Genomic DNA, 15,416 nt, shown 5'->3' on the forward strand with positions numbered 1-15,416 from the left:
ATGTTGATGAATGTTTTTCTTGATATTAGGTTTAAATGTAGTGGAGCTTCCTATAGCTTGGTGGTTTAAACATTCTTGCCTTCCAATCACAAGGTCAGTGCTCCAATCCTGACCTAGTGCCAGAGTTGTAACTAACTCCACTACCTAATCCTCAAACGAAACTTTGTTTTAAAAGCATGATAAATTATAAAATAGTTTATCCATCCTGTAATTGGCGAGTTGCTGGCTGTTGAATGCGTATGAAATATAAAAAAAAACAATAATTGATGCTTTTTCGTCTTGGTTTAAGTTTTTCTGTTAACCTTCCTGTAAGTGGCGGATTTGTTTCTGCTGTTGTTTTGGTTTTAATTTTTTTAAATAAATATTTAGTAATAAATATGTTTGTATTCTGTAGAAAAATATTTGTTTACTCTGCATTGTTTACTCTCCATTGTTTTGTAGAGATTTGCACGTTGTGAAAATGCGGTATAGGTCAATCAGCTATCAATAATGTAGAGGGCAGCAAATACGATGGCCAATACATTATTGCCACATAAACATGAATAAGCATAAAAGCTTATCAACATTTTTAAAATAGTATATATATTTAAAAGTAAGAATAACTAAATATATAAGTGGGAGTTTGACAATCCTAATCAAAATGTTTTATAAAGTTTGAACATGGAGGTGAATGTTTAGAGCCTATTGTAATTTAATCATTCTTTTTCTAGTCCATGAAAATTAAAAAGTTAACAGAAACCTTTGAAACAATCTAAGCTCTGTCTACACTATCAAACTAGTTGAAAATGTATGTGATGTGAGTGATATGCTCAAATATGGTAGTGATGTGACATCATCATGTCCATAAATGGGCACATCACACTTTTTTGCCACACAAAGTTTGATAGTGTAGACAGGGCTTAAAGTCTAAAATTTGAATTCTGAGGAAGTTAGATTGCACACAAGTTTGTACATCAAAACCATGGATAATACTGCACAGTAATATTAAATAGCCCTGGGCCTATAATAACATGGTTCTTATTTATTCAAAGATTTAATAAATATTATGACTAATATTATATATACATTTTAATTGTATTTTCAATTTTAATTTGAAAACTGGTAGGAATATATTTTTTTTAAACTGGCAACTAAATCGGTAGGCTACTGCAGGGGCGTGTGCAGGATTTATTTTACGGAGGGCTCAAAACATAAATATTGAGTATTTTTTAAGCGTTTGACAGAAAATCATTAAAATTGCATAACACCTTAAATTTCCCACTATGCAAATAATTGTTCATCCTTGCAAGTAGGAGGGCAGTAGACATGTACTGGTTTATTACATTCATGGTGCTAAATTTGTATGCCTTATTTAATTCTTTTTTTTTCAATTGTTAGTAGATAAACTGTATGCTTATTATGTTTATTTAGGGATTTTATGAGACAAGTATTTTTACTTCTAATTGGATTCCTAATAAAAGTAGTACTATTTCCTTATATACGATTTTATTTACATTTTCTGTTTCGATGTTGATGACTTTCTTTTTCGAATAAATGTTGAATTGATTGATTGAATTCAACTAGGGATTCTAAACTAACTGAGGCAATTGGTGGGGGATAGGAGATGCAGAGTGAATTCAACTAGGGATTCTAAACTAAATGAGGCAATTGTTGGGGGATAGGAGATGCAGAGTGAATTCAACTAGGGATTCTAAACTAACTGAGGCAATTGTTGGGGGATAGGAGATGCAGAGTGAATTCAACTAGGGATTCTAAACTAAGTGAGGCAATTGTTGGGGGATAGGAGATGCAGAGTGAATTCAACTAGGGATTCTAAACTAACTGAGGCAATTGTTGGGGGATAGGAGATGCAGAGTGAATTCAACTAGGGATTCTAAACTAACTGAGGCAATTGGTGGGGGATAGGAGATGCAGAGTGAATTCAACTAGAGATTCTAAACTAACTGAGGCAATTGGTGGGGGATAGGAGATGCAGAGTATATTAATGGTTATTAATTTAACAATGTTTATGGTTTTTTTAGCTTATCGGAAAATTGTTGACATCAGAATGATAAATAGAGGTTAAAAAAGAAAATTAATGAATTCCATAATTTGAAAGCTTTATATCTAATATTATGTTGTATAATTAGTTGGTTTTATTTGTAAGGTATAAAAATACTTGAAGCAATTCGTGTGATTACATTTGGAAGTATGTACAGTATTACAAAAAAAGCTTGAGGATTAAGTTTGGAAAAGATGCAAGAAGAATGAGCATGAGACAGAGTGCCAAATAAATCATAATAGCCTTTTTCTCACCATTCCTTTAGGCAGTTATATTCAAGAGAACTGAATAGGTATTTAGATACTCTGACTGGGCATGCTTAAACCCCAAAGCATGTCGAGAGAATAGTCTCTTGAGATGTGTATACACATAGTCTGTTCAACAAACAATTTATTTGTTTGGCTGTCAACGTAGGCATTTATCATTGAATAATGTGTTTATCCTGGTGTGTATTGATGAAGAATTGTTTGATTAGTGGGTATGTCACGATAAATATGGTCCGGGGCCAAAATCGGTCCGGCCGGACCAGTTTTGGCTCTAAAGTTGTGGCCAAAAGCAGTCCGCCACTGCCAAAATCGGTCTGGGCTTTTCTTCTGTCGATTTTAATTGAATTACTAGGCCTATGATGCTGTTTTAAGTTGTTTATGGCTAGAAAAATATCCCATGATATATATTAGTAAGTTATCTTGTCGGATAAATACTATAAATAAATGTATTTTATCTAAAAACATGACTTAGGTGTTCACTCATATATTTATGATTTGTCTTTTTTTTCCCTCGGCCTATATTGAATAGTTGTTTTATAATAATTGTATTGAATTTATATATTGATTGATTAACCATAAATAATTAATAAATTAAATTGTTTTTAACATCATGGGGAAATGAATATGTTAGAAAAGAAAAATGGAAAACAGGCAGAGATACATTGTATACAAAAAGCAATTAGTACTGATGAGTTACTACTAATAATGATAATAAGAAAACAGGCTTAATTTATAATATTAAAATAACAAATAAAACCCCGTAGTTTTCAATATAATGACTAATCATGGCCTTTTTTTTAATGATATATACATTATGACTCATTTTGCGCACCATATATTTGTAAGACCGGACCATATTTGGCGGCCAAAATTGGTCCGGCCGGACAGGTTTTGGCAGCCATAAATGGTCCCCCGGACTGATTTTGGCCCGGACTGATTTTGGTGTGACAGGTACGTTTGTCGGCGGCTGTACGACAAAAGATCTGGGAAATTATAAATTATCTAAATCAACTACAGAAGGAAAACTGAATCCCCAATCATAATCCCTATCCTCAAAACAATTATGTATTTAATACACAATAGGCCCTGCTTCGTATAAAATAGAGCATTTCATACTATATCTTAGGTTACACTAAATGTTTACTAGGCCTACTAAGGGGTGCAGTCAGCAGTGAAATCAAGGGGCTTCAGCCGATAATTGAGTTTTTTGCAAGCGAAGCGAGCAACAATGGGTTTTGGCGTTCCAAGGCAATTAGATCATTTGAATCAGTTTACGCGCATACAAATATGACAACATTAAAAAAAAATCAACTCTCATTTTCATTACAGAACTTTTTTTATTCCTGCGAAATTATATTTGCTGCCCATAGCAATGTTTGCAGCAGCAGTACGGCACTTACCATCTATACATTGTTTGTTTAAATTTTATTGATAAAATTGTGATTGACAATTCGTTTTTTTTCCCTCAATCCTCGGAACGATAGTAATGTGGTAACATTTTGATCAATCACATTGTTATATTTACACATATTGCATTAAGTATCCTGTGATTAAACTTTCCAAAATATGTAAAGGGCAAGAAAGCATACATTATAGTTTACTGTAGTGGAAATGCAAAATTATTTTATTTATATTTTTCTTAATTAAAAAAAACAAACAATTGTGTATATTGTAATAGTCATAAAAGGAAAATATGTATAATATTTCAACCAAATCTTTTTATTGAAGCTCCTGCTAATGGTGCATTTCCTTAATGTTTAATTAATCTTTTTTCCTTGAAGACGGCAGCCATTTATTCGAAGACTGTATTGGATGGCCGTAACATATCTTCATGCAAAGAACTCGTATGTTAAGGCAAGCTCAATATAAACTGCAAAACCATGTTTTGTGATCCTTTTCATTTCAAAACTGTTTTTTTATAGTAACATACTGTATTTTTTTCATTTTTATTACCTTGTTATTTTCAGTAGAAAAAGTAGTTTTTCACCTGAAAAAGTTAACCTCACTTTTTTTTTCATCCTTTTTATTTTGCATTTTTCTTCTACCACATGAATAGAAACATGTATATTATCTTTGATGTTCTCTGTTATCAAATTATAATGCTGTTATTATTATTATTATTACAGTTATTAATAGTCATGTATTTTGTTGGTTTATTTCTGAAACAAAATAAATTATTGTATGTATGTCATTCTTTTCTGTACAAATTGTATACATCAGTTTAATAATATTTTTACAGTACAATCAATCAATTTCACATGCTTTCTTAAAAATTTTTATCTTTCGATGTCATTTGTTAGTGGTATAAAAACATGAACCTTATTTAATATGCCTTTGAATTTACAGTAAGACCACAGCTTTATTGTCTTCAATCAATCTATAAGCATAATTTCTATAGAAAAAAAAATTACTTTATCTATTGAAATAACTGTACAATTCTAAAATATTGCATTTATTTTGATCAACAGTAATTCAGTCACATCATATCTATAAATAAATTATGTTGTTATTATTTGTAGAAATTGTACAACAAATTGTGGGTCTTTTTTAAAAATAATTATATTATGTAGAAAACAAGATGGCAAATAGCAGGCAATCTATTGATAATTGCTCATCAATGTGCAATTAATTATATTTTTTGAATGCTACTATTGTTGGTATTGCTTGTTATTGCAGGTAGTATGGTATGGCCTGTATAAACTGTTTAATATACAACTGCAATATAAACAATTTTATTTTATTTTTTTAACTTCTTTTAATTTATACAAATTGCCTATTTTTTTGTAGTTAACCATGGCAGTAGACCTCCATGAAGTGTTAGTCAATTTAAAAATCATTTCAATGTCGACATAATATCAACTAGAAATTTCATACATTTTTGAACATTTTAATATTAATTTTTTAATTGATAAAAAATATATTTTGACTATTGCTGAAGATGCCTGTCGCTTTATCTGCCATTATAAAGCTTTCACAGTTAAAATCTCATCAATTTGAATATTAATCACTGTATATCCACCAATGGCTGACTAGCACACAAATTCCATCCATAAAATTAATATTCACATCATTGTGAATTCCATCCCTTTCAATAATTTGGTACATCGCTGTGAAATTTTCTTTCTTCTGTAGATGAGTAAGTACAAACGCACAGACTTTGAGAATGATGAGTTGTCAAACAACATGAACCAAGAGAACATGTCTGAAGGAACAGAGGAGATGAAAGAGGAGATTGGATTCCGTAATTTAAGCACAACCACTAAGCTAAAATCAAAACTCTGGACCAAGAAAGCATTAATATTAGGTTTAATTGGCATCTCTATTGTGCTTCTCTTCTGTGTGATTGGACTTGCAGTTCAACTTAGAAAAACAAAAACTAGTAAGTTGATTTTATTTATATGATTCTATTAACTGGCAGTTCTCTTTTGCAAGCTTACAACTTTGAATAATGTTAGTATATTGCAAATAATAGATACAGTAGTGATTAATAAGAGTGGATATAGAGAAAAAAAAAGTTGTCTAAGACATTTTTTTTTCTAGACGCCCACAGATAGCATCTGAGACCTTTTGGCCGGTCAATTCTTGTCGTATAATTATCTGAATGTAGTGGATTTGAAAGCCTGTTTTCCTGTTGATCTAACATTATGGCAAGTTACGTTGAATTTTCAAATTGTTAAAGTTGAAAATAAATAACGGTAACGATGATGCCGGGCCACTAATATTTATACATTTTTATACGATTGTTAATAGTTCTTCTTCTTCTCTCGAGCATTGCTAGGACATGCGGACGTGAAGTGTTGCAAAACCAAGAAAATTGAAAAAGTTATGGGTTTTGATGTTTCAACCCAGCCTAGGACATGTTTTCGCTGATATCTCAATCTAGGCTTACACTATAAAGACAAACATTAATTAAATTGTTTTTATATTATAATTTAGTTTGACTTGCACTTGTTATTTGGAAATATCAGACTTTAAAAGTGTACGAAAAAGGTGAAAAACATAGCCGAATTGTTAAAATGTAAGATTTTTCAGCGCGTACATTATTTCACAAACTATGATGACAAAAATTTGTGAACCATTTGATTGGTCAGTTTTAACGATCGTAACTTCAATGATTGAAGATTTTTGACGATTTTTAATGTTGATTTTTATACTTTTATACCACAGTTAAAATGTTTTTTTTTTTTATTATTTTGCCATTTTATTATGAATTTTAAACTCTTTCTTAAACTAAATATCCAATGCATGTCCCAAAGTAATTATTAATAAGGTATGAAGCATTACACAAAATGAACAAACAGTCTATAAATAATGATCATTACAGTTCAATTTGATGATATAAAAACAATTTGTGCAGTTGAACAACCGCAAGGGATGAGTTTGCACGTTTAATAGGTTATTTGAAAATAACTAGGTCATTTGATTCTAATGAAACGTGTTCTGTAATGTCTGATTTCCACTTTCTTATGAGACCACAGTCTATCATTAAAATGATGTGAGATTAATGCTGTGTTGATCTTCACAAATCTCATGAGCTGATGATCAACTCACAGGTCATGCATGAGGTCCGTGAAGAACTTCTCAAGATTTGTGGGTGTACCCATGTCATGCAAGTTTTAATTAAATTTGCGCTTGATGCATGTGAACATCAATGTCAATTTAAATTTAGTTTATTTAAATCATTGTTTCCATAAAATGTTGAAATATTCACCGAATCCATATATATAGCATTTAATAAAAAAAATTTTCTATTTCTAAATCTTTTTCCAGATAAACATTGACTAGAATGTCTGGTTGAGGTTCCATACTTGATGAATTCATTTTATAGGATATGTTTATATTGTCCCTTTGAAAAAAAAATATTTAGAAAAAAAGAGGGTCATTTTGAAGTATCATAATAGTTATTAACTTTCACCAAAAATTATTTGGAAAAAAAATGATTTAACTGAAATACAAACGTTTTTTTGTTCAAAAAATAACTTTGACTTCCAGTCAAAGTTTTTGATCAAAACAGCTTGTTTGGCTACTCTGTATACAAAATCATAAAACTTCCTCGCGATCTCTAAATTATAGTTCTCCCTTATAATGTCTGTATCTGGATAACTAACATTACACTTTTATTTTGATATTCCAAATGTATGGCAACATGCAGTAATTTTGTATGAGATTTCTATTAATGATTGATGCTTGTTTGATTGCATGTAGGGTATTGCTTGAGTCCAGCATGTATTAGTGTTGCCAGCAGTGTCCTTAGTTCAATGGATCAATCTGTTGATCCCTGTCAGGATTTCTACACTTATTCTTGTGGAGGTTGGATTAAATCACATCCAATTCCTGATGGTTCAACAAGGTGGGGAACATTTGGTCACATTTGGGAGGAAAATCAACTGGTTTTAAAAAATGCTCTCGGTAAGTTAAAAAAAAAATTGTTTTTAATCAATGCCATAATAATGATTATAATTTATTTGTAACCTACACTTTTGAAACAGTTGGCACACTTCTTGAATGAAGGTGCGTCCAGAGTAAATAAAAGGAAAGCAAAATTTAAAATGATAATATTCCAAGGAAACTTAAACTAAATTATGTACAAAATATAAAAGTAACAAAAGCAATACATAATTTAAAAACAAAGATCTAAGCATTTCCAATTTTGCTCTTCCTTTCTTCTTCTCTTTCCTAAATTATATTTATGAATTTTTGTTATTATTGACTTTTTATATTTATATTTGAAAATTATTGCTTATTTGAATAAATCATATTATAATAAGTGCAAAATTAATAATTGTTTGCATTTATTTCATAATTTTTGGATAACTTTTCTCCATGCTTTAACAAACCAAGAGTCTATTTCATTATTGCATGACTGACTATCACTTTTTTCATTTTCAATTTTATTTTTTAGCTTTATCTTCCATGTAATAAAATCTCTCAACAGAAATGTTATGAATGAGTTTTAATTTCATAGAGTACTTCCACCTTGTATTTAAATAGAGGCAGAACCAGAAGTAACTCCAGGCCCAAACAATGCTCGCGAGAAAGCGCGTCAGTTGTACCAATCTTGTATGGATGAAAATAAAATTATAGAATCACTAGGAGGTACACCACTGAAAGACGTTCTTGACAGTGTAAGTTTTAACTAGTTCAATTAACTTTATTGGAGTTCTAAAAAAGCCTATATATATATGAAAGTATAGGCCTGCCATAGTGCATTTCATCAAATTAAAATTTTATGTATTTTTTTTTTATCATAATTTTTTTTCACCAGATTATGATCTGAACTGTAAGTATAATGAATGTTTATAATCAGATCTATCTTATATCTATCTGATGTTTTGTAAGCATTTATATGTTTGGTTAAATATTCTTTTATTCATAATTCATTTTGCAGTAGGGTGATTCAAATGTCTGATGCTTTTGGTTGTGTTGGTTATGGGGTGGTAGGCAATGACCTTTAGTTGATTTTCATGAATAATTTCTTTAAGCATTAATCATAATTAACATTGCTCTATGTGATTTAATATGGGTATGTGGTTTTGCCATATCAATATGATTATGCACTTTGATTACATTGGTTGTGGTTATGATTGTGATGGCCACAGATATGCACCATTAAGTTCAAATGCTAGGGCTATACATTAATTATTAACAATATTGATTGAATGAGTTAGACAGAGGTATACAACAGATGGTTTTAGATTATTTTAAAATATGGAAAAAAGTGTATATCGATTATGAAGAATTGCATAATTTTGATCCCAATTATAAAGTGATATACACTTCATAAAAAAAATAGTCGCACCCTTTTCGTAAGGTCGTGCATGCCTTGTGTTGTGGGCTGCAGTCCAGGCCTAGCTTTCGATATAGTCCTGGCTACTTTCCTGGCTGGCTGTTGTGGGCTGCAGTCCAGGCCTAGCTTTCGATATAGTCCTGGCTACTTTCCTGGCTGGCTGTTTCAAATTGATTTCTGGTTTGTTCTCCAAGTTTCCATCCGTTATTTTATTCTTTAATCATCTAAACTTAATGTAAGATATATAGGGAATTAAACCTATGTAATAATTTAACTACCAAAGCAAAAACAACTTGTTGAAGCTGATGGTTAACGAAATCAAAACAACAACAATGGTGACATCTTCCGGTGGGTGGTCATAACGCAATAAATAACCAAGCGCTGATTGGTTGAATTTCGTCTCTGTATATAAGATCATGATGATTAAAGTGCCCTCCGAGAGCTTGTTAATCAGAATTAACAGGATAAGCAAGATCTTCTTGCAGGTTCATATAGAACATCATGATAAAGAAACTCACGATAATTTCTGACTGTGAACCTAGCTAGTAATACACTTAAAATTGTATATTCTGATCTATAAATGCATGTTGAAAATGACTTAATAAATTATTATTAGCATTAAAGCATTAATTTACTACACAAAGTGAATAACCTAATTTGCGCATGCATATAATTCCATATAGTTGTTTTGGAGCATCTTTTATAACGTAAACTCTTAATTATTTGTTTCTTATAAAGTTCGCAGAAGTCAATTAATAGTATGATTGTGCACAGCATATTATTAATAAATGCTAAACTCTGTCTGAATGATTATTTGCAATGACATCACAATTTAATGTATTAGGGAATTATAATATTAAAAGTATAAAGGAATGTTTGTATGATTCAGTACTGTAGTTTATACAAATCTGTTTGAATGATTAACAATATGGCTGCTCTTCAATATTTAGTGCCTTACATCAATGATTAACAATATGGCTGCTCTTCAATATTTAGTGCCTTACATCAATAATTAACAATATGGCTGCTCTTCAATATTTAGTGCCTTACATCAATAATTAACAATATGGCTGCTCTTCAATATTTAGTGCCTTACATCAATAATTTACTTTTTTTTTTCTAAAAAGGATACAAACCAAAATTGATCACAAAACATTACATTAAAATAACAAATTTACACAAAAAATATAGATAAACAGCATGTTATTGGATGTTGAAAATGATACGTTTCAATAACAACCATCATTGTACGCACAACAGAGATCAAATTGATATCCTACATTCAGCATTAATTCACCACCCTATCAATAGGAAATGTTTTAAAGTTATATAGTTTATAAAGTTTGTCTCAATCACATCTACATTGTGCTGGTGTTGCGAGTCAGAGGCATATCATAGGCAAGCAGCAGCCAATCTACTGTAGATTAGTTACCACAGGATAGGCTGTTGTGTTCACAACAAGTTAAATATATTTGCAGTTCAGTGCTGATGCAACCTTCCATTTTAATCAAACAATTTCTTACATTTTGTGGTGAATGCTAAATCTTTTTCTTACACAGCAATTTACTTTTTCTGACATACTTTTTGTGTGTAGTTAGGTGGTTGGACCTTACTTAAAGAGAAAGAGGACATTGATTTTAACTTCAACAAGAACTTACAAGATATTGCCGTCATGTACGATTTGGATCTTATCTTGCCTTTCTTTGTTATGGAAGATGAAAAGAATTCAAAAGTTAACATTTTGCAGGTAAAATTTGTCAAAATCAAACATTTTTTTTAATTGGATAATCATTTAGAAATTTTTTTAAATTTTGTAAGAGGATAATGATGTGTTTTGTGCTTAGCTTACATAGCTATACTGATAATAGCCTATTCTCCTAGTATTCTAATAGTGATACTGTAACTTAAAAAGTAGAATATGCATTGAACATCTCCGTAAATGGTGCAGAATTAACCACATCCTTAAATGGGGCCATCCCCACAAACCACCATCACCATTAGGTAAGCGCCACCCATAGACTACCAACATCATCATTGGTTTTTGTAATTTTATGCAAATTATTGTGCTGTGGCAATGGCTAAAAGATTGAAAATTATACTATGCACATATTATAAAAGATAATAAAATCAAGTGGACTGCTTCAACCATGTTGAAACTGTATCAAAAATCTTAGGGCTACTTTGTTAATTTCTACCTGGTTTTACTTTGTAAGAGGTTTGAATATTACTTCTACTTTTAAACCAATGAGGTTAAAGAAATTGGAAACAACCTGATGATAACCTACAAAAATACAAACATTATGGTATCTTTGCTTACACCATCATGGCATTTATTGTTGTCAATGGACATACTGTATATTATGTATTGGAAAATATATAGCTAAAAATGGCCTATACAAACAACATCAAACCTCTCTTAAGAGAAAAATACTTCTTTTTTGCAGATAGATAAATCGTACCTAATATTACCAGATACCAATTACTACTTGAATGAGACAGCAAATGGAGATGTAAGTATTATCCTACTCTCCCCCTTCCTGTATTCAAAACCTTATATACATTTATCAACCTAGCCATTGTTTACGTTCATTCATTGATAAACTTGCTCTCCAAGTGCCTAAAACAAACTTGAAAAATTCCACTTCTCACAGGGCAATTTTTTGCTGATGCATCTTTCGTTTAGAATACACTGCCTCATTGTATACGTAATTTGTCTACGTCAGTTTAAATCTGTTCTTAAAACCCACCTTTTTAGTTGCAAGTGCTGTGAGGCTTTAAAGAGTGCCTCAACATTTTTTTTATTATATCATACTGTCGTGGTTCGGGAATCCTTAATATTGATTTGCTAGCTTTAGACCATTAAGGTTTGGTTTGTGAAGCCCTAGCAGTCTTATTTCGTTTACACTCCATCGCGGTCAAAGATCGCTGCACACACTACGCTCGAATCACAAGTTGTCAAAACGTAGAACCCCTATTTGGTATCGGCTGCCATAAATTAGCTTATTAAATTTTTAAAGATTTTGAGGATCTGCATTTTTGTATCCTTGGGTATAAGCCCACCCCTCAAACTTGATGTGATTTCATGTTCAAGGGGTAGGGCTTATACCGCATCAGTACGGTAATATCTGACTGACTTATTAACTGATTCTGTGTAGGTACTGGAAGCATATACAGACTTCATGGTAGAACTAGCTGTGTTACTTGGTGCTCCTGAAAATAAGTCACGTGCTGCATTTAAAGAGGTGCTGGAGTTGGAAACTAAGATTGCAAATGTAAGTTGACTTGGCATACACATATTATGTTCACTATAATATCTCTATTGCTTAACAAGCCCATATAAGAGGGTTCTATTTTCCACAAAAAACATTGAGATATATTAAGCATACCATATACTGCTGTAGTCTCTTGAAAAGGATACTTCAGCAAAAAAGAGGGTTTTATTGATGTTGATTAAGTCATACAATTGCATATAAAATTTAAAAAAAATTCATTTCGACAATCAAACAAACTATGACATTTTCTTAGGCCGAAATAACAAACTTAACATTAACTTTCTTCTTTAAAATGTTCATATATTAAATTTAAAAGTATATACTTTGACAGTGCATCATTTTTTAAAATGTTTTGTCATCATAGTAAAAAATTATAATTCATTGCGGTATGTAATAATCTATCTGCACCAATGTGGTTACTGCATAGTAAATACACGGAGGAATCTTCTTCAACGAAACGAAATAAGAATATATGATTTATAATGAAATCTAGATTGTGTCTTTATTATTATGTAACAAATGTGGTTTATGACATTATACGTAAAGGGATCTTTGATCAGATTGTGATACCGCCTATTGTATTTGCGTTAGCCAGATCCTATCTTCATATATTATAAATATTATAAAAGATTCTGATAAAATCAACCAATCAATATATCTTTTAAAAATCAATTATCTTTATTTAAATCAATGCATATAACCTATAATTCATCATAGTGACGAATTAAATCTAGTTATATAATTATTAGTTATGTATACTATTATTATATTCATGTATTTTACTTTTTTAGCTTTCAAGTCAATTGTACACTTATAATTATTATAAAACAGATCTCAAAAGTGTACAGCAGATGATGCCAGCTGTGAGTATACTCGGAGCACAATCCCATACTTATTCTCACAAAGTTCACTTTCTTACAAATTCATATTTAATATTCCATTCTCACAATTACACTTATATACTGTATTCCATACTAATTATCAACAAGTTCATATAAATATTCCATACTAATTATCAACAAGTTCATATAGATATTCCATACTCATTCTCAACAAGTTCATATAAATATTCCATACTCATTATCAACAAGTTCATATAAATATTCCATACTCATTCTCAACAAGTTCATATAATATTTCACTCATTCTCACACTAATTAATAAACGTTTATGAGTGTATTGGTACAAATAACGGCATGAGGTGAATGATGAAATGTTATACGATTCCATGTCTTGTAGAGATGTTCCCATAAATTAATCAAAAGCTAATTTAAATTATTAATATCTTTCCAAACATACTCATTCTCAACAAGTTTATTTAAAGGTCAGGTACAGGCATGAATTTTAAATATAACATCTGGTTAAATGTACATAAATCAAATATTATGTAACAGAAATCAAGACAAAGAAACATGAATTTCCCTTAAAGCTGTTGAACACAAAATTATGCCATAAAATCCAAGAAGACTTCTTTTCAGTAGTTAGGTATTTTAACCTAATGTAATAACATGTCTGGTGACTCCCTAGAAGGTGAAAAAAGATGGTGGATATATGGTGGATAATTTTTGCTATAGCATGAAAATAAAACTCTGGAGTTGAATGAAAATACCAGAAATGTCAAATTAGGTACTTTAGTCATCTGATAAAATTATTTACCTCACAATTTATTTTTCATAAGTTTTTTTTTTAAATACAAAGAATAGAGATTTTACTGTGTAATTTGAACTATCCCCCCACTGTAAAGAAAGTGCTTATATTCAACAAGCTTGTGTAACACAAATAAAATCCCCAAATTTATGAAACATAGGAGAAGCTATAGATCGATAATTATTGGAATGTATGATCAATATAAATTTTTGGCCTGCACCTGGCCTTTAATATTCCACACTCATTATCACAAAATACATATAAATTCATCTAAAATTCCATGATTCCCATTATATATTTTGCTGTTTTACCATGTTCAATGGTTTATATAAGTAAAATGAAAGACAAGTATGTGCTCAGTTCAACAGTTCAACCAATCTCTACTCACTTTTTATATTTTCATAACTCTTACTGAAGGATATACTTGTTTCATTTATTTAACTTTTTAAATTTTAAATCAGTAAATAACTTCTGAGTTTGAGGTAATACAAATCATTGACAATTCAATGAGTGTGTACTCAATACTATTCAATGAGTGTGTACTCAATACTATTCAATGAGTGTGTACTCAATACTATTCAATGAGTGTGTACTCAATACTATTCAATGAGTGTGTACTCAATACTATTCAATGAGTGTGTACTCAATACTATTCAATGAGTGTGTACTCAATACTATTCAATGAGTGTGTACTCAATACTATTCAATGAGTGTGTACTCAATACTATTCAATGAGTGTGTACTCAATACTATTCAATGAGTGTGTACTCAATACTATTCAATGAGTGTGTACTCAATACTTTGTTGTGATTTACAGATTGATTGGATTTCATTGTTGTCTGCTAAGTTTGCGCCAGTGGATATTACTATTGGGCCCTCTGAACCAGTTATACTTTATAATAAGGAGTTTATAACCAATCTTTCTCAACTACTATTGGAAACAGAACCACGGTAAGTACAAAATTAGTAAAAAAATTGAGCTAAGACAAAGATGGAAACTGAACATATTTCTGCATGCAAGCCATAGATAAAAGATAGTAGTGCCTAAAAATAAGTTCTAAAATTTAAAACCTAATTCTTTATCTTTTGTATTGTATTTGCCAAAATGTAGGGGATTAATAAATTACCTTTTTAGGCTTAATATGCGCTTATGTAAACTCAACTTTGTCGACATAGAGTATAATGAATGTTTTTGAGTTGTATGATAAAAAAATTTCATGAGTTAAAAGATTGACTGCTATAAATGTGGTGGAGAATTGTTATAAACAGCGTACACTGTGTTAACAGCCGCTTCACATTCCGAAAAGTATTGCAATTTCGACAAAAAAGTTCAATAGTGCTATTAATTTGTTCATTAGTGCAAAATAATGAGCAGCATGTGATGCCTAATTAACCACCCAAAT

At 30.7% G+C, this 15,416-nt stretch overlaps 1 protein-coding gene across 3 annotated transcripts in view; it reads left to right on the forward strand.

Annotated features, from left to right (window-relative positions):
- Nucleotides 1–15,416, forward strand: part of LOC140044935 (endothelin-converting enzyme homolog) — a 40,893-nt gene that overhangs the window by 14,088 nt on the left and 11,389 nt on the right. Inside the window, exons 2-10 of one of the 3 annotated variants that reach the window (XM_072089641.1) lie at nucleotides 4,089–4,161; nucleotides 5,440–5,686; nucleotides 7,513–7,716; nucleotides 8,299–8,432; nucleotides 10,689–10,841; nucleotides 11,539–11,604; nucleotides 12,250–12,366; nucleotides 13,158–13,229; nucleotides 14,831–14,964. In XM_072089641.1, the coding sequence (XP_071945742.1) occupies nucleotides 4,120–4,161; nucleotides 5,440–5,686; nucleotides 7,513–7,716; nucleotides 8,299–8,432; nucleotides 10,689–10,841; nucleotides 11,539–11,604; nucleotides 12,250–12,366; nucleotides 13,158–13,229; nucleotides 14,831–14,964 (1,169 nt within the window). In that variant the 5' untranslated portion in view covers nucleotides 4,089–4,119. Of the gene's footprint in view, nucleotides 1–4,088; nucleotides 4,162–5,439; nucleotides 5,687–7,512; nucleotides 7,717–8,298; nucleotides 8,433–10,688; nucleotides 10,842–11,538; nucleotides 11,605–12,249; nucleotides 12,367–13,157; nucleotides 13,230–14,830; nucleotides 14,965–15,416 lie in introns of those variants that run through there. The other 2 variants (XM_072089643.1, XM_072089642.1) reach the window with 2 other exon arrangements.

Source organism: Antedon mediterranea, chromosome 3 (assembly GCF_964355755.1).
Source record: "Antedon mediterranea chromosome 3, ecAntMedi1.1, whole genome shotgun sequence".
In the NCBI taxonomy this organism is placed as follows: Eukaryota; Metazoa; Echinodermata; class Crinoidea; order Comatulida; family Antedonidae; genus Antedon; species Antedon mediterranea.